General features: G+C 45.0%; 1 protein-coding gene across 1 annotated transcript; it reads left to right on the plus strand.

Moving 5' to 3' along the window:
* The first annotated feature begins 1,701 nt into the window (after positions 1 to 1,701).
* Positions 1,702 to 21,802, plus strand: LOC137158459 (ADP-ribosylation factor 2). Its single transcript, XM_067556222.1, has 6 exons — positions 1,702 to 1,912; positions 9,392 to 9,557; positions 16,425 to 16,535; positions 18,624 to 18,748; positions 19,950 to 20,149; positions 21,077 to 21,802. Exons 2-5 carry the CDS (start codon positions 9,410 to 9,412, stop codon positions 20,109 to 20,111), a joined length of 546 nt encoding a protein of 181 aa, XP_067412323.1. The 5' UTR covers positions 1,702 to 1,912; positions 9,392 to 9,409; the 3' UTR covers positions 20,112 to 20,149; positions 21,077 to 21,802.
* Positions 21,803 to 27,226: the final 5,424 nt, after the last annotated feature.

Below are 27,226 nucleotides of genomic sequence, written 5' to 3' on the forward strand. Positions count from 1 at the left end.
CTGTAATTATCCAAGTCATCCCATTTACATTTTTTTTAAAATGGCACAGTAGCATTCTTTCAGTTTTCTGGAACATCCCCAGTGCTCCAAGGCTTACTGAAAATTAACATTTAACAGTCCAGCAAACTCCTCAGCCAGCTCTTCTAAAACTCTTGGGATGCAAGTTATCTGAGCCAACTGATTTTAAAATATCCAGCTCTAGTAGCTTCTGTTTAACATCCTCCAGAGATAGTAATGGAATGGAAAGAGTATTATCACCATATCATAAAACTATGTTCTGTATTTGGAGAAAAACAGATGACAAATACTTATCTGCCTTTTCTGCATTATTATTGATAATTCTGCCATTTCTATCTACTAATGGACCCATACCATAACAACTGCTGGGTAATGGCAATTTTTTAGCCATCCACTGCAAGATTGCTGATAAATGGAACCTACTGTATTCTCTGTCCATTTTAGCATTTCGCATTTTGGCTATGTTTATTTTTTCTAGGGCTGGCACTACCTATTAGTCATTGCAGCTCTGGGCCACATGCTAAATCCTGTTGGCTTCCCTCCTTTCGGAGCCAGAAGGTTCTTGGTAAGGATCCCCTTCAGTTAAAACACATTATGGTGATCTAGTTAACATTTCAAATTCCAGCTGTCCATCACAGATCTCTTTCCAGATACCTTTGAAACATCTCCTTCTCTTTTTATATTTTGGCTTTTTAAAATGCATTTAGCTATATTTATCATTTCTATGGCAGCACTATTCATCAGCCACTGGTGTAGGGGTTCTAGTCCAGACACCAGATCCTGATGGTTTCTCTTCCCTAGGTAAGATGGGCCTTCCAGTTGCACATCAAGGGGCAAAAAGGGTTAGGCTAGAGCCCTGGAAGATCAGAGGTTGAGGTCATACCATCACATCAGCTCCTCTTGTCATACCATAACTGGTGATGTCACTTCTGGCAACCATCATCCTTGTCTCACCATTAATCTAAAGAGGACACAACATATGGGCAATGTACTACTGATTCTGCCTCCCCGACATCCCTGCTGCAGCTAGCAAACAGTTTTCTTCACTGCCGGCCCAAGGGGTTGCAGAGAGTTGCTGTGCACTGTAACGCAACAGGTGCTTCCCAGCCCAGAAGTGGCTGCATTTCCATCTGGGGTGGGGCAGGGGAGGGGAGCAGAGATTCCTCGCTAGGAGTAAGCGCGGTGGGTTTCTTCAGCAGGCCTGGCACTGCCTAAATACAGGAGCTTTTTTGTATTGTTGTTTCCTCAAAAACCATTCCAAAAGGAGAGTGTAAACACAGATTGTCTGTGTGTCAGGCCCCAACGCCGCCCAGGCTCAGGCACCCTGAGCAATAGGCCAGGGAACCTCATCCAGTGATGCCTGCATCAAGCCCACAAAGTCCGGCGGACCCGGATCCGCATTCGGATCCCCGTTCCTTTACGGTATCTGCCGCTAAAATATCGCGTAACACCCCCACAGGTGCTAAGTATAGCATCGCTCGAAACGTTCCTTAAATAGACTGAGCTCCGCCTGGCTCCGCCCCCTGCCCCTGGGCATTGGCCAATCCGTTTAGAAGGCAGCCGCCATTGGTTGGTGCCGCCCCCCCTGCTGCGTGCCCATTGGTTAAATCGCGGCGCCCTCTGCCGTTGTGACTGGTTAAAAACGTGAAGCAGGAAGCGAGTCACGTGGAAATAGCCGCGTTTCTCTTACCGGCTTCAGTCTTGCCGGCTACCTCTGCCCCGCCTCCAGCTGTTGTCGCTTCTCTGATTGGCTGGCCTTGGCCGTCTCTCACTTTCTATTGGTATTGGGGAGGAGGTAGGCGGGGATTATCAGCCCCGCCCCCATCAGCCGCCATTTCGTTGGTGTACGGCGGGTGCGGACTGTTGCGGCCTGGCGGGAGCGGCGGCCCGCGGGGTAAGTGAGGCGGGCCGGGCCGAGGCGAGGCGAGGCGAGGCGAGGCGAGCCGAGCCGCACCGGGCCGGGCTGGGCCGGGCCGGGCGCTGCGGTTTCCGTGCGCTGCGGTTTCCGTGCGGGCCCGGTCCGGCTCGGCTCGGCCGCCTGCGAGTGCGACCCGCCGAACGGGGCAGCCTGGCCGCCAGGCCCAGCGCGCGGAGACTGCGGGCGCCGGGCGGGCTGTGCCGTGCCGTGCCGTGCCCGAGTGTCCTGCGGCGCCAGCTGTCGGGGGCGGCCCGTGAGTGGGCCCGCGCGGGGAGCCTGGGCTCGGCTGCTACGGGACGGCGCTTGGCGTTCCTGCCCGGCCGGGCTGGGCCCTCCAAGGGCGCTTCGGGCCGCTCGGGCCGGTTCCACGGGGGGTGTCGGGCTGCCCGGGGCAGGGCCTCGTGCGCACAGAGGAACGGGAGGCGCCCCCGGGCCACGCCAAGAAAGAGCCGCTGCCCTTGAGCGGACACGCGGGGAGACGGTTTGTCGGCTGGAGTGGTAGCGGGAGGGGGCGGGTCGCTACACGGCGAGCAGCTTCCCTAGTGAAATAGGCGGTGTGGGCATCACACACAGGGGCACTGGTGTGTTACTGCCCTGGGCCCCAGCCCGGGTTCTGTTCTAGATGTTCGTTTCGATCCTTATTGCTGCTAGAGACAGCAATCCAGGCTCCTGGTCACGTCAGGTACAAACCGCCTCTCCTGAAAGTTAGGACAGCTGCAAAAACAAGCTACTGCAAGTTAACAAATGCCTGACTTCAAGTTATCTGTGCAACTTTAACTCTGCTTTCTCGTGTGTCATTCCTGTGCCCTCAAGGAGGCGAGGGTCCAGTATGTAAAGTAGTATGTGACCATGTAATGAGACTGTATCATGATGCAGACACTTCTGACTTGGAATCAAGTTTACATGGTTGATACGAATTACCAGATTTCCCAACTTTTGAGTGCTTGACCTTGCAACCCAACTAACTTAGGGTTTTTTATGTAATTTACTATGTATCTAAAAAGGTAAAAACCTGCTATGGGGAACTGTAATGTTAGATGTTCTGGGCCAAGTTCTAAGTATTTCTGTTGAAACCCTAATCTTCCCTGTCCTTCCTCTCGTTTTTCTTCTAATGCTCTGTCTCTTCAGGTGTGCATAGGTCTTGGAACTTTCCTGGGTACCCAAGTTTCATAAATGTGATAAATTGTGGAATTAGGAACAACAATCCTACATTGGCCTCCAGGGGTCGGACTGAATAACCTATTTCCCATCTCTAACTACTTTAATTCTAATGCAGATGGGTTCAAAGAGTAGCCCATTGGGGGTGGGGTGAAGCACATACATATGCCTGTAATATTGCTAAAGTGGCCCTAGCAGATCATGTGCTGTGGTAGAAACCAGCTTCGCTTGTGAACCTCTGTGCTACGGTATAGAAGGTGTACGCACACTAGCCTGTTTTAACTTGCTGTGTTAGTGCCGGGAGTGAATGGGGGTAGCAGACTGGTGCAGCCTGAAGAGGATTGTAACTATAGAATGAGACCGATGGAAAATGCGCACACAACTCAGGAAGAATAACACTGATGGGACTGTTGTGGTTCAGAGCCTCAGGCCATGTCTGCACTACAAATTTTGGCCCATGCAAGTGACATTGACGTAAAGCACCACAGTTAGTATTACTATCGCTTGGGTGCATGCTAACTTTGCTGCTTGCATAACTTTTGTGCCTTTTTTAAAAGCCCTACCAACCTGTGCAGCCCTCCTCGTGGTCTGCCATCTCTGACAGAAGCATGGATCCTGCACAACTCTGCACTATTGTCATGAGCATTGTAAACACAGGACACACGATCCTCCGGTATTTGCTGAGCTGCAAGAATAATCACATCAGCGGGGAACTTATGATTTCATGAAGGACAGATTGCTGTGGGGACATAGCAAGAACCAATTCAGGGTTGTTGGTGGCATTCATGGAGCTGTTGCAGAGGGTTCTGGGCCCGAGAGGTGAGCACTGACAAGATCGCATCATAATGCAGGATTGGGATGATAAGCAGAACTTTCAGATACAAAAGGCCATGTTTCTGGATCTGTGTGAAGCTTGCCCAGCCCTCCACTGCAAGGATATCAGAATGTGAGAGCTGCACTGACAGCGGAGAAACGAGTGGCAATCGCACTGTGGAAACTTGCAAAACTAGCTTGCTACTGGCCAGTGGGAAATCATTTTGGAGTTGGAAAATCCATTGTGAGGGCCATTGTCATGCAAGCGTGCAGGGCATTAATTGTTCTCTGCTACGCAGGACTGAGACTTTTGGCAATGTGTAGGGCATAGTGGATGGATTTGCAGCAATGGGGATCCTGAACTGCAGTGGGCCTGTAGATGACATGCATGTTCCTATTTTGGCACCAGTCCCCACCTCACCCTAAAATGTATCCATGAGAAAAGCTATCTTTATATGGTTACACAAACATTGGAAGATCATTGGGGAAGCTTCACTGACATTCGTGTTGGTGGCAGATCAGAGAAGGTGCAAGCACTTCCATCTTTAAGAACACGCAGCTGTTCAGAAAGCTGCGAGTAGGGATTTTCTTTCCTGACTGGTGGGTTACCATGGGCAGTGTTGAAATGTCAATAGTGATCCTGGGGGATCCAAACTACCCTGTGCTTCCCTAGCTCGTAAAACCATACACAGCCCACCTGACAGCACCAAGGAAAGATTCAACTGCTGGCTCAGCAAGTGGTGAATGACCATTGAATGTACTCTTGGTAGATTGAAGGGACGATGGTGTTGTGTACTCACAAGATTGACTGACAAATATCCCAATGGTTATAGCTACCTTTATGTGTCCATTATATTTGTGAGGCAAAGGGGCAAAAGTTGCCACTGGACTGAAAGGCAGAGGTGGAGTGGTTGTCTGCTGGGTTTGAAGAGCCGGATACAAGAGCTATTAGAAGAGCTCAGTGCGGAGCTCTACAGCTCAGGGATGTCTTGAAAGAGCACTTTAATAGAGAGTTACAGTAATGCATTGTGCTGGAGCATTTCACTGTCAGTGCACCCCTTAATTTTGTGATGTCTGCTGGACGTATCATTATTGCCCATTTGTCACTGATCCTGTGAGTTGTCATACTGTGCACTAACAAGTCAGTGGGTGCTTTCAGTACCCCTAGGCATTCTGCCATATATGTTGAGAACTAATGAAGAAGAATTTTTTTTTTTTTTTTTGGAAAATAATTCAATTAAGTAACAAAACTGGTGCAAAAAAAATCTGCAGTTTAGATGCAAATATATAAAAACATAAGTTCTGTTCCATTAATTTATTAACAAGGCAAAGGAATATTCATGTCCATTTTGGCTACACATACAGCAACCATGGCTCTAGCAGGTCTGTGTATGTGAAGCTGTGGTTGTCCTTCCTGTCCTGAGGAGTGGAGTTATGGGGTATAGATGTGGCCCTGTATCCCGAATGTTGATGGCAATTGAGATGTAGTGAGTTGCTAACATGGAGTTTTCCATGGACTGCAAAGGGAGGCGAGCCTGGGATTGTTGAACCTGTAGGTCCACAAGAGTCTGCAGGGTCTGTGTTTGCTACTGTGAAGCCCCATTATGTCCTGGTGCAGCTGCCTCTCCTTTTCCTGTGCCTTTCTCCTATATGCTCGTTCCTTCTCCATACAGTGTGCGGCATTCACACTCCGGGCCACCTTCTACTCAAGATCAATATAGCACCGGCTTGCGGGATCTCACTGAACATGTCATCCCAAATTCTCTTTTTACTTCTCCTTATCTGGTTCCTGCATTCTGTGGTGTAGAGAGAGAACCCCTCAAGGTCGCAACAGCAGTAGTGGCAGGTAAACTAAACAAGTGCCATTGTCACAATGGAAGGTGAAAGTTAAGATTCAGAACTCCCTTTCCTTGTTCCTCTGAAGTTTTTAACAAGACGTCCTGATTGACTTTCTGCTTTGGCGTGCTTGTGCACAGCACCACTCACAAGTTTAGGTAGGTCCCACTTGGCTCAGACATCCCTTGGCACTGGGGCTGAATGAGACAGCCTGCAGCCTCTGCCACTGTGTCCCTTGAAGTTTACAGGCAGTCTTATCCATTTCAGGGTTCCTTTATATGTCCTGGGACCCAGCATCTCACCAGGCATTCACTGTATTGTCCATTGTCCTAACAACGTCTTAATTCCATATTATTGAGGTTTTTGTGGGTGGGATATGTCCTGCTTCAGCCTGAACGGTTCCTAAAATGGTTGGTTTTCTTAACTGTGTGCTGCTGGAATGTGTTAGCAAAGGCCACGTTGCTTGGAGCAGGAGCTCCCCAGCGTCTCTGTGCATGGCTTTAGGCAACCTGCTTAGCCTCTCTCTGCCTTACTACCTATAGATGTAATGTGGGGATATCTACCTCAGCTGTGTTGTGAGGACTAATTGGCTTATGTCTCTAAGGAGCTCTGAAGATAGTGCTACATATGTTAAATGTTGTTCCATGCTGGACCCTTAAGGGGGAAAGAAATTTCTCTTCACACAAAGCAGAATGGAAGCTGCCAATAGCTCACGCTGTAGGTCTGCTGCTCCTATAAAGTTGCTGGAGAAGTGGGGGAGGGAGTCTTTTCCCCCCCCCCCCTCCAGAGACTGACTCCTTCACTTGTTCGCTCTTCTCAGCATCAGCTGCTTCATTTATTAGCACTTTCAGTCTCACTAGTAGCTGCTGCTGCTTCCTTGCCATTGTGTCTGGTCCAGAGAAATATCTAAGAGGTCCCAGTTTCAGTTTGAAATCTGTAGGAAATTTTATGGTCTGTGTGAAGCAGGAGGTCAGACGAGATCAGTGGTTCTCTACCCGCAGCCCAGTCAGCACACAGATGCGGCCCCTGTGACGTCATCAGGGCCATACTGGTAGTATAGACCATGTGTGGATGCGGCCCACAATGGTAAATAGGTTGAAGAACCACTGGACTAGATGATCAGTCAACATGGATTCACCAAGGGAAAGTCATGCCTGACCAACCTGATTGCTTTCTATGAAGAGGTGACTGGCTCTGTGGATATGGGGAAAGTGGTGGACGTGATATACCTTGACTTTAGCAAAGCTTTTGATACAGTCTCTCACAGTATTATCAGCAAGTTTAAAAAAAGTATGGGTTGGACGAATGGACTATAAAATAGATCGAGAACTAGCTAGAGCATAGGGCTCAACGACTAGTGATCAATGGCTCCATGTCTACCTGGCAGCCAGTCACAAGTGGACTGCCCCAGGGGTTGGTCCTGGTGCCGGTTTTGTTCAACATCTTCATTAGTGATCTGGAAGATGGGGTAGATTGCACCCTCAGCAAGTTTGCAGATGACACTAAGCTGGGGGGAGTGGTAGATACCCTGGAAGGTAGGGATAGGATACAGAAGGACCTAGTCAAACTGGAGGATTGGGCCAAAAGAAATCTGATGAGGTTCAACAAGGACAAGTGGAGAGTCCTCCACTTAGGAAGGAAGAATCCCATGCACAGCTACAGACTGGAGACCGACGAGCTAGGCAGCAGTTCTGCAGAAAAGGACCTGGGGGTAACAGTGGATAAGAAGCTGGATATGAGTCAGCAGTGTGCCCTGGTTGCCAAGAAGGCTAATAGCATATTGGGCTGCATTAGTAGGAGCGTTGCCAGCAGATGGAGGGAAGTGATTATTCCCTGCCAGTCCATGTTTGATTTCTCTGAATCCTGCAAGGATCCTCCATGTGTGGCAGACTAAAGCACCAGATTCTGGCTCAGTAGAAGGTCCTGAGTCTTCTGCCTTGATATAATTCACCATCTTTGTTTCTCAGTCCCCAAGAAGTGATCTTACATTGGACTCCAGAGAACAGAAATGCTGGTCGTGAACTATCCATGAAGGCTTTCAGGGAATGTGCATTAATGTTCTAGCCCATCATACCAAGCGACGAGGCATAGAGTTGTCAGGGTTTTTAGTTTTAATAAAAAGCGCAGTATTTGATTAGCACTCAGAAATGTCAGTTGCTACTGTATTAATTGCCTGCTGGGACAGCTAATAATCTTGTCTGAATAAATACATAGTAAGGAAACGCATGGTTCATGGAAACCTCCTCTCCATGGGACTCAAGACATTGACTCTTGCAGTATTGCAATGAGTAGGAATGTAGTTTGAACATTTCATAGGAAGTTCTCTGAAAAAGCGTATGTAAATAGAGTTACAGCATACTCTGTGCTACAACAATGGAAAAGCAGATGTAATTCCAAGAGGCATCTACATTTTGCAACACAGAAGACTCAACTGACCACTCAACAGGAGCCTTAGATCTGCCCCCTTAAGAAGATGAGAATGGCCATGCTGGGTCAGATCAATGGTCCATCTAGCCTAGCCATCTGACTTCCAACAGTGGCCAATGCCAGGTGCTTCAGAGGGAATGAATAGAATAGGTAATCAAGTGATCATCCCATCTGCCCAGTCTTAGCTTCTGGCGAACCACAATCCCTTCCCATCCTGGCTAATAGCCATTGATGGACCTATCCTCCATCGACTTACCCAGTTCTTTTTTTGAACCCCGTTATAGTCTGGGCCTTCACGACAGCCTCTGGCAAGGAGTTCCACAGGTTGGTTGTGCATTGTGTGAAGAAATAATTCCTTTTGTTCATTTTAAACCAGCCTATTAATTTCATTTGGTGATCCTTAGTTCTTGTGTTAAAGAAGTGTTATTTACTCCTCATATTTACTTTTTCCACACCAGTCATAATTTTATAGACCTCTATCATATCCCCCCTTAGTTGTCTCTTTTCCAAGCTGAAAAGTCCCAGTCTTATTAATCTCTCCTCATATGGAAGCTTTTCCATACCCCTGATCATTTTTGTTGCCCTGTTCTGTACCTTTTCCAATTCTGTTATCTTTTTTGAGATGAGGCAACCAGATCTGCACACAGTATAAATCCATGGTATGTCCACATTTTGAATAAAGAGTCAATATATCTTCTGTCTTATTATCTAGACCTTTCCTAATGATTCCTAACATTCTGTTAGCTTTTTTGACTGCTGCTGCACATTGAATGGATGTTTTCATAGAACTATCCACAATGACTCCAAGTGTTATACATTTATTCTAGTGTTATAAATTAATACACAAAGGCATAATATGTGCTGTCATTTATCTTCCTTGGTTGAGCAGAAATTGTGTGTTGAAATTCGACGGTGATTAAAACCATGCATTTGCTCAGCTTTTTCCTTAAGGTTGTGAGGTGAACACAGTGGCTCTACACTGCAAAGTTCACTACTTTGGAGGCTGTGCGCCTCTTTTAAATCTAATAAGGCAATGAGCCGATTTATTGTGGGGGAGAGATTCAATCATTAACCCTGTGACTCTGTATTTGGTGGAGGTTAAAAATCATTCTGAGATTGATTTAGCAGCTCCCATTCCTGTGTTGCGCGAGAGTGAATATCTGTATAGGTGTCCCATCTAAGGAGAATTTCTGCTTACATGCAATTTCTTTTTCTTAACAGACAACATAACAAACTACAATGGGGAACGTCTTTGAAAAACTGTTTAAAAGCCTCTTTGGGAAGAAAGAAATGCGAATTCTCATGGTAGGTCTGGATGCAGCAGGAAAAACCACCATCCTTTACAAACTTAAGCTGGGGGAAATTGTGACCACCATCCCAACAATAGGTAGGTTTTACTATTATACTATCTCGATTAGATGTGTGCTGTAAGCGAGCATAATCACTAATTCACAGGGGACTTTCTGACACCCCAGTTTGTGGAGCGCTGTTGTGCATTATAACAGGTCATGTAGTGTGGGCTGTGAGTGGGTGGGGGAATCTGGTCTTGGAGTAGAGTTCACACTTCTCTAACTTCATTTTAATGATCCCTGATTCTAAAAGGAGTGGAAAATCTCTTGTCCTAATACAGTTGTTAAACATTTGTTTAATTAAAGGGATGCATGGACTGAAATTTACAAGGAGGCAGCATGGCCTGATGATTCAGACTGGGGATTAGGAATTGGGAGCTATGGGTTCTGTTCCTCATTCTGTCTCAGACTCAAACCTGGGGCCAGGATGGATGGATTTAAATCAAGGCAATTTAAATCACCAAGTGGAAAGCAGCAATTTGAATCCCCTTTTCCAGTTGTACTTCAGTTATTTTTCAAAGAAAGATGCATTCTCATTAGTTGATATAATCATTTAAAACATGTTGATTTATAACTAAATAGAGCCTTCACACTAGGTTTGGTACGTCTTTTTGCTATGTAAGAGGGCACACTATAACTATATACATTTATTTAAGCAATTATATAGCTTAATATTTTCAGATTATTATTAATTGTCCAATTTTAGTAGGTTAGGAAATGGTGAGTGATATACTGAGTATTAGATAAGAAAAAAATTATGCATTAGGATGGTAACTGGAATTTTATTAAACATGTACACTTTATTTTTATTAAACAGCATTAAATGTTTTAGATACATAAACTTCTCATATCAAAATGTTTCACATTTACAGCTATGTGATTTATTAAAAGAACAGAGGGATTAACTATAGTCAGTGAATTAAACTGATTTCTTCAGTTCAGTCTGAGGAAAAATTTCAAATATGCTTAAGTGAAAGTGACTGGAGCTTAAGTTCCTACTCGTCTAAATCTCTAGGAAATGAGAACAGTCACCTACGTTACTTAGGCTGTCCTTCAAAAACATTTTGTTTTTATTTATAGACTGGAAGAGAGAGACAAGCTTTTCTTCCTTTTCAACTCCCAGTTGATTTCTCAACTTTGAATGAATTAGTCCAAATAAAAAAATATTCTTTCTGTGCCTACAGAAGAGGCAGCTACTGTCTGAAATTGGTTTAGTCCTTCAACAAACTCTGGTTCCAGGTGCTTAGTTACTGACTTCCACCAGTTCAGTGGTGTGACTTTCTTTAAAACCTCAACAAACAAACAAATGTTCACCTTCAGCCTTGATATCTGTTATGGTTGGCATGACTGATGGGTGATTATTAGATGCCCAAAACATAGCAGCCGCAGCAGCAGCTTCTTCAGCAGTTAGGCATCTATCTTCGTACTCTGGGTTGAGAATATTAGCAAGAAAACAAGTTGGAGCAAATGCTTGATCCGTCCACTTCTTTAATGTCTGCAGTTTAATTTTGTCATTGGGTATTTCTTTCTTCAATGTCTCCTGAAGTTCTTTGCAAATTTCACCAGCATCAGCAATAGAATAGCAATCTTTCTGCTGTTTGTCCCAGGCTATGGAAATATGCTGAATACGCTGAAACTTATCTTCTACATTTCTCTTTAATCCAATGTTGACTACTTTGGATGCCTTAGTTTTACTTACTTTGTCACCATTTTCTTCATAAATTATCATCAGAATAGGCCTATTCTTAATAAATAGCTCAGAACAGTCATCCACTCAATTCCATTGTACATCTTGGAGGAGAATTAGTTTGGATCCTCCTGCTCGCTTCAGTTTCATTGAAGCAAAGTGGAAGTATTTTTCAGTTTCAACATTTTCATTTATTCCTGGAGTTGTTCTTAAGTCTTTGGCTAAAAGAGGCATCAAATGAGCACTGTACCCTTAAAAGTTTCAGGTTCCCTTCATTATCTTCTTCTAGATTTCTTCTTTGCCGCATTGTCTGAGACAGCTATACACTTGATATTTGAACTTTTGTTCACAGTTCGTTATAGCTTTCACTGCTAATTCTGCTATATGGGTGCTTCCTGATGTATCAGTTGTTCGTTTTATAGAAACAATCCCATCTTCTGTTGTTACACAAGCATATATTACTGGATCATTGTGTACATTGCTGCACCTCTCAAGACTCAGACTAACAAATTTTCCATCAATGTGTTTTGTACACTGTTCAACTTCCTTCTTGCAGTGTATCCAGCAACCTTCCAGCAATGTGTGCTCCAGCATGTGGAGTATATAGCCAGGTCATAATGATTGAATCATGTCAAATAAATTTTAGTTCTAAAACAAGACAAAAGGGAAAATTTGTTGCATGAATAAACCAAAGCAAACTTTTCATCTATGGAGTCTAGCTGGAATTTGCTGTGGTCCTGATTACAAACTCCTCCATGGTTTTACTGGATGATGAATAAAGTCTTTCTTTGACACAGCTTGCTTTGTCTGACGTATGTTTAGTTGCAGTACTGCTGGTGGGACCAGCAGATGATGAAGCTGTAGATATTGTAAGTGATGAATGTAGAATCCCCTTGTCTAACCTGGACCCTCGAAACAAAATGCCTTTAAAAAAGTCCCTCTATTACCCAGTGCAGTACTTAAAAAAAAAAAAAAAAAAAAAAAAAAAAAAGGTAAAGGAAAGATTCCTCCTACAGTATGTTTGTATCACTGTTTAAATGATGTAATTTATTCTAAACCCCATTTGATAGAGGAAAATAATAAATCATAAGGATTATCTAAATCTATGTAAACCCTTATCTCTAGTAATACACCAAACACTTGAAAAAAAAATGTAAATGTTAATGAATAAAATTATAATCAAACTTTACTTTTGAACAGGAAATCTTCACCTAGAATGAGTGATTATTGTGAGCAATAAAATCTCTTCAGAAGTCCATTAGTGAAAATGTAATTGATAAATATTTCCACAACAAACATAGCAGTTATATTTTCAACACACACATTTTGAAATTCATAAGTAATCAATCCACCGAAGTCACTATGCCAGTAAATGATAACAGATGGTCATAAATGTAAGACATGGTAGGAAGTCCATAAGAATGGTGCAAAAATAAGTTTACTAACCAGTTGATCCAGATTGTTCAGACATGTCCACATCTTCAAAGTCTTCGGAGGAGCATTTTTCATGATGTATCATTCCAACAACAACAAAGCTTTGGATCTCTTTGTTGCACTGTTTACATTTGGCCCATGTTCCGTTTTTACCTAGAGCTACAGACATTTCTTTAAAATATTCCCAAATAGGGTCTCTTTATGACCTGCAGCCATGGCAAGACTTCTGCTCATGAATTCCATGTGCCTGTTGCGCTGCAGTATTTTGTTTGTTTAACGACTGAGGCAGTTGAGAAATGACTGGGTTTCTGTTTTGGTATATGTATGTATATGGACACAGACACCTACCCACCCACCCAAGGCCATTTATTGAAAGTGCCCAGAACCATCCAGAAGCAGCAGCTGCTAGTTACTGGGCAGATCAGTGTTTTTTTCCATGAGCTGGAGAGTGAGCTTCCATGATGGGTGGAGTTATAAATATTCATAACTTGAGAACTGAGCCGATCAGCGTTCAGGGAAATGTTATAAAATAGGAGTATGAGACCACCCCGGAGGGTTCAGTGAATGATGCTGATGAGATACATGACGATGTCTGAGGCTGAGTCTCAGCGCCTGAGATGACTTTGCTAGTCTCTAGCACCCAGCAGTTGGGTCTCCCATAGGATCAAGCCCTTAACACAGCACATGACCTACTGAGCTATATTTTTAACTCTTAATCACAAAAGTTAGATATCTCCCTCCCCCTCCAATTCTTTCTTTATATAGAAAAGCAGCCTTTGACTCAGTTTTTCATAAAGGCTCAGTCATGGATTCATCATTTTTATTTACATGGTTTGAGAGAGAAGTTTAGCTCTTAACATAATTTGTATTAAATTCAGATTTCATTTTAAGCAGGATTTTTTAATAAGAAAAACTTATGATTATTTTAGTATTTAAATTCTAGTTAAGAGTTGGGTCTGATCCAGTATGGTCCATCTAGCCCAGCATCCTGTCTTCTGACAGAGGCCAGTGCCAGATGCTTCAGAGGGAATGAACAGAACAGGGCAATTTTGGGTGATTTATCTCGTTGTCCAGTCCCAGTTTCTGGCAATCAGAGTTTTAGGGGCACCTGGAGCATGGGATGCATCCCTGCCCATCTTGGCTAATAGTCATTGATGGATCTGTCCTCTATAAACTTATCTAATTTTTTTAACCTAGTTATACTTTTGGTCTTCACAACATCCCCTGGCAGCAAGTTCCACAAATTGACTGTGCATTGTATGAACTTGTACTTCCTTATGTTTGTTTTAAACCTGTTACCTCTCCACCCTGTGTTGGGCGAGTCCCTTTACAAACGGCAGGGGAAGTATAAAAGAATAAACTTTGTGAAATGCTTGGTGCTCTTCAGAGGACAGGTGCTGTCCAAATACAAAGTTGTCAGTCAGTGCTTTTAATTACAGGTTGGGGACAGGGATTATTTACTAGCAGTAAATTACACGAAGATTGGGTTGGGGGTGTGTGTGTATGTGTGTGTGCGCACCTGCCTAGCCACATGATAAAAAAGAATTATTCAGCGACATTGTAAACATGGATCTGTGCAGTAATGCATCTGATCATGTGACCTTCTGAATTAAGATGCTGGTAGCTGGCTTTAGATAAAATCTAACAGTTATTCTGAAAGCCTGTCCCATGTAGGAGGGTTTGTATAACACTATCAGACATAAAGCCCCTTCATTCTGGCTAGAAAAGCTTTCTCTTGATAGGGATGTATTCAAGGGGACGATTTCTGCCAAGTGTTTGAATGCAAGGCTGTGGGTTTCCCGTTCACTTCATAAAGCTTTTCCTCTGTGGGAATGAAGTCTTTGCTGCTGTTTGTTTCACTCAGGCTGCAGATTGTTGTCATAAGAGGTCCTCCTGTATATAGTTGTGTGCAGTAGAGGAGCCTGATTCGGGGGGGGGGGAGTGGGACCTTTGGCGTGTTTGTGAAAACTTTACCTCTAACTCTACCAGCTGTGATGCTCTAGGCCTCCTTGACACAGCTGAGTTTAAAACTACTACACAAGCAAATATTAGACTCGCCGAATGCGGGGCATGCTAAGCATCGTTGTCTCTAATGTTGTCATAAACCCCTATTTCTCACAGATTTATTCACTCCGAAAACTTACTTCCTAACACAAACTTACCCTGCAGTATCCTGAAAAGCTTTACAAACTATAGTCCTCAATTGCTCTGTCTGCTGCTCAAGTGCAGCTAACTGAGGGGCAGAATGCAGCACAGAGCAACTCATCTATAGAGTTTAGAACAGCACGCTATTGAACTGGATGCAGGAATCACCAGGTGAAATTCTCTTGCCTATGTTATCAGGTAGCACTTGATGTTCATTGTCCCTTTTTGCCTTAATCTATGATTCTGTGATTTGTAGAAAATTCAGAGGGAGCCCCGGTATGTGGGATAGCTCTCCAGGTTGGGGAGTCTAGCTAAGAAACCCAGCTAAGTTTCCCTGTTTGTGAACTAACATCTGGGAACAATCTGCCCCATCTTTGTTCAATATGTTCTTTGGTTAAACAGTTTTGGGGAGAGGAATAGGTGCATAGATTCCAAGGCTGGAAGGGACCGTTGTAGTCTATTCAGACCTGCTGTATAACACATGCCAGAAAAGTTCCCCAAAATAATCCCTAGAGCAGATCTGTTAGAAGAACAGCCAGTCTTGATTTAGAAACTGTCAGGGATTCAGAATCCACCACAACCTATGGTAAATTGTTCCAATGGTTAATTACCCTCTCTGTTTAAAAATGTACACCTTCTTTCCAGTCTGAATTTGTCTAACTTTGACTTCCAGCCATTGGATAGTGGTATCCCTTTCTCTGTTAGCTTGAAGAGCCCATTATTAAATATTTGTACCCCATGTAGGATTTACAGATTAATAGTCACCCCTTAACCTCTTTGTTAAGCTACACAGAATGATCTCCTTGAGTCTATCACCTATAAGAGAGGTTTTCGAATCCTTTAATCATTCTCATGGCTTATCTGTGAACCCTCTTCAGTTTATCAACATCCTTTCTGACTTGTGGGTACCAGAACTGGACACGGTATTCTAGCAGCCACTGCACCACTGCTAAATACAGAGGTAAAATAACCTCTCTACTCCTACTCAAGATTCCACATCACACTTCCACAGTTAGCCTAAAGTCCTATCACTTTGTGCTGTGACTTCTCCACATCTCCCAAAATAAGCAGGTTTAGGCTGTGCTAATAGTTGGATATAGGAAACTCCTTAGGAATATACTGGGGTGTGGCAGGAAGTGGTGGTGACCTTCCCTCAGAGTTTCAAAGCGCCATTGACACATCATAGTGCTATGGAGCACTTTACTGCTGCAGGTGTCGCCTTAGAGTAAATAATCCTGAGCAGCCGTGATCACTGAAAAGAGTTAGTGGCATTTCTGATAAGATACAAGGCACTAATTCCAGACTCCTGGCCAAATTCAACCTGGGAGAACTTGTCTTCCGACCGTCCTTGCAGCGTCAGTTGAACATGGTATTCACAGTGTAGATTAGACAGTATAGTGGTGGTGTGTGCAATCAGATAACTGTCCCATTGCACCCCAGTGGTGTCTGCGTTTGGATGGTGACCTTACCTAGCTCTCACATGTTAAGGTTTATTACTCAAAGAGCTCTTGGAGCTCCTTGGATGAAAGGCAATATAGAGCTCCTTGGATGAAAGGCAATATAGAAATGCAAAGTATAATTGACCTTTATCGGATTGGGCCATATTTAAATTCCAGTTCTCTGAATTTCTCCAATGCAGGTTTCAATGTTGAGACTGTAGAATACAAAAATATAAGTTTCACAGTCTGGGATGTAGGTGGCCAGGACAAAATCAGACCCCTCTGGCGGCACTATTTCCAGAACACACAAGGTAAGTGCACGTCTTTGAAACAGCATACGTACGTCGCGTGTATAAAGGCTGTCAGCCTTGGGCATGTCACTGCTCAGGCCTCAGCCTTGGCTTCTCTGGTGGCTTTTGACTGCAGTCAAACATCAGTCTTACGTTTTGTCTTTCAAACTTCTCACTTGGTGCTTTATCTGGTTACGGAGCTGGGATGGAGTCCCCCAGGAACAGGGCTCTGGAACCACTTGGGGTAAAGCCAGGCAGGACTCTGTTGCTCAGAGTCTGCCCCCCATGTCTCCACACGCCAGTGTAGCCACCTCCTGAATCTGGCCTCGGAGTGTTCAGCACCCCTGATCTGCCTGAGCTCCCCCTGTGAGCCCCTGTGGATGGGACTCTGGGGAGCTCCTACATGCCCCCAAAGGGGCCAGGCACCCTGCCTTGCAGTCAGAAGCAATTCACAGCCAGCGTGGAAGTCAGAAGGGTTTATTAGTTCTCAGGATCACAGCATAGAAAGACTTTAACAGCTTAATTAGAAGTTACAGCTGCGACCAACTAGGGAGCCTCAGAGCCCATTCTCAAGCCCTGCTCTCGAGCCCCCTTATGGGGGACTGGGCCTTCTAGCCAGCCAGCCACACCCCCACCCCCGAGCTGTCCTCTTGCCCCTCCCCAGTCCTTTGTCTCCTTCCTGGGCAAGGTGTCTACTCTCTCCTGTCTCTGCCTGCCGCAACCTCTTACAACTTGTTGCAGCTGGTTGACCTAGGGCAGGGGATGTGTGGCTGGGGAGGGCCCATCTGCCCTCTAGTGGCTCTGCAATGATCCCACACCTGGATCCTATCACCAAAATACCTGAGTAACATATGGGAGAAACTGAGGTGCACTCAGAGAGAACCCCAAGAATATCTCCACTTTGTCCCAGGAGTGGCTGCTAGTCTCTCCATAGTTAAGGTCTCTGTTTAAAGCACTTTTTGAAACCACTCTTAACTGCCACATACACAGTTAGATCAATTTGACTGACATGGCAGTTCAGAGCCTGGGGTAGAGCCTTTTGTGCAAGTTTCAGGTAATTTAGTGAAGGGTTTCCAGAGATACGGCTCACCCATCCAAAATGACTTATTTCAGAAAGAATTCTATTTGTGCAGAGGTGAGGAGACATGGAAAAGGATCCACATGCAGTTTGCTGGATGCCCTCTGGTGAATTTTAGCACTTAGCTCCATAAACCAGCTCAAACTAAGAATTAGGAATTGGAGTTCAGTTTTTGGCTCTGCAGAGCAAGTTGCTGGACTGCAGTGAGCCACACATGCTTTCCAGTTCTGTGCACAGAGACTCTGGTCTTTAACTAACCTGGAGATGCACTGCTAACAAATCAGGCAGTTTGTTCTCAGTGATGGTTTTAGACTCTCTCTCTACTTATTGGGCCATAAAAACATTGGGAGACCCGAATAGCTAGTTGGTTATCCAGACAAAACTTAGCTGTGTCCCAGAACCACATGACACTGCAGCTTTGCTTGTGACAGTGATGACCCTGATTAAGAAGCATTACTTGAAAAACCTATAAAAGGCCAGCAAAACTTGGGGCACAGTAGGGTTACCTTTTTTCTTGTAGCCTGCAGTAGAAATTGTGTCCCACATTCAATTTGACACTTTCAGACATTGGACTTTCATTAAAGAGAAGAGCTTGTTAAAAGTTTGGCTGGAATGATGCACTATCAGTACTTCAGCTTTACTTGTGTTTTACCAGGAGTGAAAGCTTGAGGAATTAGCCTTGCACAAGGTGAAAATTCATAATTGTTGGGTATGTAATTGAAAGGACATGTTAGCTGATATCTTCCTTATCTAAGAACTAGGTCAAAGTGTAGTAGAGAACAGGTCCATCAGTAACTATTAGCCAAGATGATCAGGGAGACAACTCCACTCTCCGGATGTCCCTAAACCTCCAGCTGCCAAAGCTGGGACTGGAAGACAGGGTTGGATCACTTGAAATTCCCTGTGCTGTTCATTCCCTCTGGCCAGTGTCGGAGCGAATACTGGGCTAGATGGACCATTGTTTGGCCCTTCTTATGTGATCTAGTTATTACTGAACACTGATTGCATCTCTCCTCTGACTTCCTGCCTAGGCCTAATCTTTGTTGTGGACAGCAATGACAGGGAGAGGGTGAATGAAGCAAGAGAAGAGCTCACCAGGATGTTGGCAGAAGATGAGCTCCGGGACGCTGTTCTACTAGTGTTTGTAAACAAACAGGTAAAGTGTCTCCTAATCCCTGCCTCTTCTAGGTCTTCGTAGGTGGATCTTGCTATTGCTGTCACTTTTAAATCTTTAAATCAAAATTGGCTCTCTTCTGAACGAACTGCTCTAGTTCAAAAGGAATTATTTTGAGAAGTTCTATGCCCTGTGTTACACAGGAGGTCAGTCTAGATGATCAGTGGTTGCGTCTGGCCTTGGAATCTATAAATCTGTGATCCTAACCAGGAAAAGGTTCTAGGCTAGACAATTAACTGGCTATGGGGAATGTTCCAGTTTTTACTAAAGTAAAATGAAAATATTTATCTTCTGAACCTGGAACTGCCTTGTTAGTTCTTGCTAGTGCATAGCCCTGGTGCAGTCTCTGCCTGGAAGTGATTAGGTAGGGTGGGTGGTAGAACTCTTGCATAGGTGAGATTGGTATTTTGGGATGTCTCATACGTCAGCCTTGCAAAATTGTGCTGTTCTGGGGAGACTAAATCTTAATTTAGTGGAGCAAATACCCTTAGCTGCATTTTCATTATCCTCATGGTAAGGGTGGGCAAATGATATTTGTACTGAGCTGGTAAAATTTCAGAATTGTTGTTGCAAGACTGATCTATGGTCACTGCATCACTCCTGCTGTCAGTATCTGGATTAGGTTCTTCCAACTACACTCAGCTCTCCAGTTAAAATTTGCTTGTAAACCATGTCAGCCTTTCAGTGCTTGCCTGAAATTCTCATTATTTCTTCCAGCCATTTTGCCTACCTGCTCTGGAATATAGGAGTCAGTGAATAGTTTGTGTGGCAGGTACAGCAAATCCAATGACAAGTCAAACTTGTTCATACTGAAATTCATAGTCAGGCATGTGCTTTTCTCCCCATCATAGCAGACTTCAATCGTTAGTTTCCCTTTCATCTAAAGCTTTCAGATGTCCCTAAAACACTTCAACTACATTGGGTTTAGGTAGCAGACAGGGTGATCAGGACCTCACCTATCTTGTCTTTCTGGTACTCCTCCACGTGGGCATGCACACACACTTCTCAGTTAGCTGGCAAGGATTTGGTAGATTGACAGCTCCACCTTATACAGAGAGCTCTGCAGTTAAATAACTGCATTGGAATGTCCTGCCTTGTTTCAGTTTAAATGTTTAATCTTAATGTGTTTTCAGTGGCTGCAGAGCATTTTCAGTTAAGTTGTGTGATTAAACTTTGCCTTTAGGACCTTCCCAATGCTATGAATGCTGCAGAGATCACAGACAAACTGGGCTTGCATTCCCTGCGGCAGAGGAGCTGGTACATCCAAGCAACATGTGCCACCAGCGGGGATGGGCTGTATGAAGGATTGGACTGGCTCTCCAACCAGCTCAAAAATCAGAAGTGATCCTTTCCCCGAGCGACTCAGCAGAACCAGCCAGCTCTGTGAGTGTGTCTGAGTGCGTGTGTGTCTGCGTGAGTGAGAGCGAGAGCAAGTGAGCATGCAGGTGTGTGTGTGGGAGTGAGAGCAGCTTTCTCTCACTGTGCCTTAAACATGCTGTAAAATAAAACCAAGAGTATTACATTTTAAACACTACCTTCCATAGCTTTGAACATAGCATTATTACACCAGCAAGAGGAACTTAGGGGATTCCATGGGACTGGATTGGAAAAAGAAGCCTCTGCATTTGAAGGACAAGAGAACCTGGTGTGTAAAATGAGTTGTCATTCTAGTTGTGTCTTGTGCACGTGCACTCTTCTCAGTGCAGCCTGTTTGTAGTATACAGTTTGATCTCCTTTCTTCGTAAGTTTTCAGTAGAAACAATTTGACTCATCCTGAATGTTGTCATGGGACTATATATCAGCATGATACTCAGTATTTCAAACCCCTGACCCAGGCATCCTTGTGTGGAGTAAGATCTCTTCTCATTTAGTCGAACAGTGGCACAGACAGCGTGTTCTGTGGTGGGAATTGTCTCATTTGCTCTTCCATATGTAAAACCTCTTTTTGTCAAAGTAATTTGTGTGGGGGTTTGTGTTGCTTATTTGGATCAAGGCTTCCCCAGCTCCAGTCACAGATTATTCCTCTCGCATGGGATGGCAAAAGCTCAGTTGTGGAGTGAGTGCTCCAGAGGGGGGATCATACCTGTCTGAACAGTGAAGTATTTCACGGCAGACCCTAGTTACAGGTATTATGTTAGCGTCTCCATCACCAAGCTGGAAATGGGAGGCTTCTGAGATTACTGCTCCCACTCCCTGCCTTGTGCAAAACATCCTACGTTCACGGGATATTTCCCACTTGGAAGGGATAGCTATATCTTGTACAGTTATCTATTGTAATTTACTAACAACTGAAGTTTATTTCTGTTCCAGGAACCCCGTCAATCTGTGAACTTCAGTGACTTGGTGTCAAGGGGGAGAGAGGAAACTAATGATAAAGGGGAATGTGGGGGACATGCATGGAGACTAGACTGGAGCAGCCTAGGCCAGGGACACTCATCAGGCCATGTGCTGAGTAAGCAAATCTCATGTCAGAAAAATACATCCCAGTGTCAGCAAAACACGTATGATTTGGCAAACGCTGCACTAATGCCCTGTGTCTGATAGTCCTTCACTCTCAGTTGTCAGTTGGTTGGGTCAAGAGTATTCTGACCACACTTGTGTTTGTATTTCTTCCCTGAAGTCTGCAACTATCCCTGCACCCATTTATGGTCACACTGTGGAAGAAAAGGCAAGTGCTCCTCTCTTTCTGCCATTGACAGGAATGCTTTGCACATGCTCAGTGACCATAATGTGCAGTTACTCTTTTGCCTCTTTAAAAAATTAAAAACAAAACAAAAAAAACTCTAGCCATTTTGGGAAGGGAAAATGTCAGTCTTTAGCAATTTGAAATCTACTTAGGCAATTGAGAAAAAGCAGAAATGTCTTTTTAATAGAAGTTTTTCATATATTCATGTTCAGAAAAGTGAGTCTATAAAAATAGTGTGGGGAGGAAAGTGAAGTGTGAATCGGAAACCAGCCAAATGTGGATTTGGTTTTTTAAACCATGTTGTAACTTCTCTGAGCAGTGCACTGTAATAAAGAGAACCTGTCTTGGAACGAGGAATGGTCTTGTGATTGATGGTAACAATGTGCTTTTGCTCCTTGAGATTCAGGAATGGTGGATATAAGCAGGAGACGTGGATCTGTCAACAGTCCAAACCAGTGGTTCTCAACCCACGGAGCCTCAGGGGCGTATAGGAAATATATGTATTGTATGGATGTGGCCCCCATAACACAGAGCTGCATATGCGGCTCACAATGGTAAATTGGTTGAGAACCGCTGGTCCAAACTAACACCAGTCTCATTCCTGCAGTTTCTTATCTGTACTGATCAAGGAATCCCACCTTCTTGTTCTGTTCTCCCCACTCCGTGCTCAAGGGAGCGTAGTAGGTACCGAGTTCTTGAATGTGACACAGATGTGCTTTGGGAACAATACTAGAACTTTCTTACCTGTTCCTGCAGGAACGAAAGGGGGATGTGCAGGTGCAGCATGGCAGCTGTTCTCTGCACTGCCTCCGGAGCAAGACAGCCAACCTAAATGCATTGGGGTGAGGGAGGAAGCTGCCTTTTTGTGAAAGATTGTTCCCTGAGTGTCCAGCAGGGAAGCTGAAAATGAAGCTCTCCCAGATGAATCCCAGTGTTGTAGGGGTAAGGGAAGACAACCGCCTTGTGGGGCTGGGATACAGCACATATGCTGTCCCTTCAGCCATGGCTGCTTCTGCTCCCTGTGGCCGTCTCCTTTTTCCATTTCTTCTGCTGTACACTACAAGTGGTCTCTCTAATCGATGGCTCACCAGCTGACCTAGACGCACTGCAGAGAGGGCTCTGAAGAACTGTGCCTCCTGAGACTCATGCCTGCTTGCCACTGCTGGATTGACTTCACAGACCTTAAGACCAGAAGGGACCATTATTGCACCTCCCCTCCTGCGTATCATGGGCCATTACATTTTACCCAGATACCACTATATTGAGCACAAAGACTTGCATTAAAGCTTTTGAGTCCTCAAGAGACTAAACTGTGCCACATGTCAAGAGCAGCAGAGACTGAGGGGCCACCACTGCTCAAAGTCCCTGCAGTGACAGGAAACTGATTAGGTGAGAGACCCCCATTATTTTACCTGGAATTGACATCCGGCTAACTGGTCTGGGTCCCCTGGCTCATCCCTTTTGCCCTTTTTAAAGATTGGAACTATGTTGGCAGTCCTCCAAATCTTTGCAATTTCCCCAGATTTATTAAAAATCTGCATTAGTGGTTCGGATTGCCCCCCTCAACTCACCCCGTGAGCCTGAAAGGAAATAGCTATCTGGGCCTGCTGATCTGAAAATGCTTGATTTTAGCAGATTTGCCCCTCATCCTCTGCTGTTGCAGTTGGTAAATTCCATAGCCAATAACTTGGCATAAAGCAAACCTCATTGCATTTTGATTGCCCTGCAAACACGTGTCTGATTTGCTGCCCAAACATTTCTGTGCTGCTGCTGTTTCTAAGGTGTCCCTTTAGATTACTTTTTCCCAGAGGCATTGCTGCATTTTTCCATGCTAAGTCTCCCTCCATTGTTTTCTAAACATGTTTTTTAACCTCTCTGAACCTTTTTATAGTGAATCTTTGCCCTCTTACTCACTTCCCCCCTAAAAATCCTCTATGAATTGTAAAACAGTGAGTCCTAAAAACAGACTAACATGGCTACCCCTTTGGACTTGTAACTGTTGTTTTACTCTGTGCTTTTCCAGATCACTCCTGAAATTGCAAAAATGTGACTTACGAGAGCTCTGTGATACCCCATATCCCATCCCTGCTGCTTGATTATTTCCTAGTTCCCCTTGTCGCTGTGTGATGCTGTTATCGCCATGTTGATTTAACCTCGAGTAGTGTTTTGAGAGAGAGGGACTCAACAGTTGGAGTAAGGCCACCCTTCCATACAGCCCAGAGGTAGGTAGAAATTGCTGGTCACAAGCATTACAAACTGGTAGTTTCAGGAACAGGATGGCTGAAGGCGCTGCCTTTCAATCCAGTGTGGGCACCCGGGAAGAACATGTCTACATGGTGCAGGAATTGGTGTGATTTCCAACGTGGTCATGTAGACCCTAAAAGTTCCATAGTGCAGTCTGAGTGCACAAGATGTTAGTGTGCTTTAGAAATCACATCCCGGGAGTGCACGTTTTTTTACATGTACACATGCCCTAAATGAGAAGAATCCCTCGCAATCAGGGATGACTATCCTAATAGGACTTTTCTACAGGGGACTATGGTGCCCTCTTGTACTCAAAGACTTCCTCCGCAGTGCTGCATTGTCTTTGCTTTTAGAAGGAGCTGACCCTAGAGATGTGGCATTTAGAAGCATTCTCTGTTAAGATCTATAACTAGCTGTAAAGGGGATGGCAGCGAGGCAGAAGTGTCCTGCTGGAACTGAACCTTGCTTCAGTACTCCAGCAAGAGCCGTGAAACAATCGGGTGCTGATGCCCCTGCTGATCTATTGGAAAAGGGCCAGTGTTGCAGAAAGTTCCAGTGTGAAGGATTCTGGGAAGTCATACTTCCTAGTACACCTGCATGCGTAGAAGAGGGAAACAACATTTTAGCCACAGAAGAGCTTTGTAGTACTGGCCTGTCAGCAATCCGAGAAGTCCCAGTATGCTGCCACTGCTCACGTGGGCAGCCACCAAGGTAGCCTAATCTAGGGCTGCTGCAGAATGCCAGTCATCACAGCAGCTACATCCCTGTGGCTGTCTTTGCCCCTACTCCCATTGGGTCATAAAAACCATTGCCCAGGCTCCACGCTCTCTCCTGTTGCTGCAATGCTGAGGGGAAAAGTTAGAAAGGTTCATCCCAGGCTGTGTAATTTCTCCAAGGCAAGAAGAGGTTAAGGATTTGGGATTGGTGAGTCTGAACTGAATGGTTATAAATTGGAACTATTTCTCTCTGGCTCAGTGAGGGCAGCATCTCCCAGTGCCATCGCCAAAACAGATACGGGCGGGGAACATTTGTTTGGAAGTAACAGATTTTTATTTGGTTGCTGCCTGTCACAGCCACTGGGTAAACTGCACCTCTGAATGCTCGTGGCCTTGTCAAGTGCATGCTCTCCCCTGTGTCAGGCCTTGGGCCGTCAGCTGACTGAGGGAGGAATGCCCTGATTCTCTGACTCAGATGGGCCCTGAGGGGCACGTCTCCTGGTCCTCATTCTGATCACCTCCCCAGGTCTGACTTAGGCTCAGACCCTGCAGTACTGTTCCCTCTCAGGCCATGAGAGTGGGAATCAGAGACCAAACAGCTTCCTTACAGCACATGGTCATTTATTTAGAACAAAAGCAGTTCAGAAAAAAACAGATTAAAAACAATCAACCAACCTTTCTGTATATCTAGCTTTTCAAACAGGATATTCTAATGACACACTGTACAATAATTTCCTCTCCCTCACTGGGTCATATGCAGAGAAATATAAAATATAAAAATGCTGCTTGAGCATGCAGGAGTGAAATCTAGAAGGCCAAAGCACAACTGGAGTTGCAGCTAGCAAGGGTTGTGAAGGGTAACAAGAAGGGTTTCTACAGGTATGTTAGCAACAAGAAGGTGGTCAGGGAAAGTGTGGGCCCCTTACTGAATGGGGGAGGCAACCTAGTGACAGATGATGTGGAAAAAGCTGAAGTACTCAGTGCTTTTTTTTTTGCCTCTGTTTTCACGACAAGGTCAGCTCCCAGACTACTGCACTGGGCAGCACAGAATGGGGCGAAGGCGAGCAGCTCTCAGTCCAGAAAGGCTGGACATGCACAAGTCCATGGGGCCGGATGCAATGCGTCCGAGGGTGCTGAAGGAGTTGGCTGATGTGATTGCAGAGCCATTGGCCATTATCTTTGAAAACTCGTGGCAATTGGGGGAAGTCCCAGATGATGGGCACCAGATTTGCTTTTTCCAATCTTCAAAGACAGGAGGGAGGAGGATCTGGGGAACTACAGATCGGACAACCTCATTGTCAGTCCTGGAAAAATCATGATGCAGTTCCTTAAGGAATCCATTTTAAGGGAAGAGAGGAAGGTGATCAGGCATGGTCAGCATGGATTTACCAAGGGCAAGTCATGCCTGACCAACCTGATTGCCTTCTATGATGAGGTGACTGGCTCTGTGGATGTAAGGAAGGCGGTGGATGTGATATACCTTGACTTTAGCAAAGCTTTTGATATGGTCTCCCACAGTATTCTTATCAGCAAGTTAAAGTAGTATGGGTTGGATGAATGGACTATAAAATGGATAGAGAGCTGGCTAGATCATCAGGCTCAATGGTTAATGATCAACAGCTTGATGTCTCATTGGCAGCTGGTAATAAACGGAGTGCCTCAGGGGTCAGTGCTGGTTTTGTTTCGCATTTTCATTAATGATCCGGAAGATAGGGGGGATTGCACCCTCAGCAAGTTCAGGGATGACACTAAGTTGCGGGGAGTGGTAAATACCCTGGAGGGTAGGGATAGGATACAGTGTGACCTAGAAAAATTGGTGGATTGGGCCAAAAGAAATCTGGTGACGTTCACTAGGGACAAGTGTGGAGTCCTGCACTTAGAACAGAAGAATCCCATGCATTTGCTATGGCCTGGGGCCTGACTGGCTAGGCAGCAGTTCTGCAGAAAATGAACTGGGTGTTACACTGGACAAGAAGCTGGATATAAGTCAACAGTGTGCCTTTACTGCCAAGAAGGCTAACGCCATAGTGGGTTGCATTAGTAGAAGCATTGCCAGTAGATGAAGGGAAGTGATTATTCCCCTCTGTTTGGCACCGGTGAGGTCACATTTGGAGTATTGTGTCCAGTTTTGGGCCCCCCACTACAAAAAGGATGTGGACAAGTTGGAGAGAGTCCAGCAGAGGGCAACAAAAATTATTAGGGGGCTGGAGCACAAGATTTATGAGGAGAGGCTGAGGGAATTGGCCTTATTTAATCTGCAGAAGAGAAGAATGAGGGGGGATTTGATAGCAGCCTTCAACTACCTGAAGGGGGTTACAGGGAGGATGGAGCTAGGCTGTTCTCAGTGGTAGCAGATGACAAAACTAGGAGCAACGGTCTCAAGTTGCATTGAGGAAGGTCTAGGTTGGATATTAGGAAAAGCTTTTTCCCTAGGCGGGTGGTGAAGCACTGGAATGGGTTACCTAGGGAGGTGGTGGAATCTCCATCCTTAGAGGCTTTTAAGCTGTGGCTTGACAAAGCCCTGGCTGGGATGGTTTAGTTGGGGTTGGTCCTGCTTTGAGCAGAGGGTGGGACTAGATACCTCCTGAGGTCCCTTCCAACCTTAGTCTTCTGTGCTTCTATGCAATGTTCCTTAAATTGTTACCTAGCAATCCCACAGCTGCTGTACTGCCCTTTCCCAATGGCCCCACAGGGTGGGTCCTACATCAGATGTGGGGCTGCGTGCACTCAGGTAAAAAAAGGCAAGGAGGTGGAGGATGCCATCTGTGACTGGCCTTCCCCCCCTCTCCTTCCCCTGGGGTTCCTAGGGCCCCC

Source organism: Emydura macquarii, unplaced genomic scaffold (genome assembly GCF_026122565.2).
Source record: "Emydura macquarii macquarii isolate MOO-44397 ecotype Brisbane River unplaced genomic scaffold, CSIRO-AGI_Emac_v2 contig_1692, whole genome shotgun sequence".
Lineage (NCBI taxonomy): Eukaryota > Metazoa > Chordata > Testudines > Chelidae > Emydura > Emydura macquarii.

Coding starts and splice junctions, on each gene's coding strand:
- LOC137158459 (XM_067556222.1), top strand. CDS start 9,410: ATGGGGAACGTCTTTGAAAAACTGTTTAAAAGCCTCTTTGGGAAGAAA. Junction 16,536..18,623: donor CTATTTCCAGAACACACAAG/GTAAGTGCACGT, acceptor CTTCCTGCCTAG/GCCTAATCTTTGTTGTGGAC. Junction 18,749..19,949: donor TAGTGTTTGTAAACAAACAG/GTAAAGTGTCTC, acceptor CTTTGCCTTTAG/GACCTTCCCAATGCTATGAA.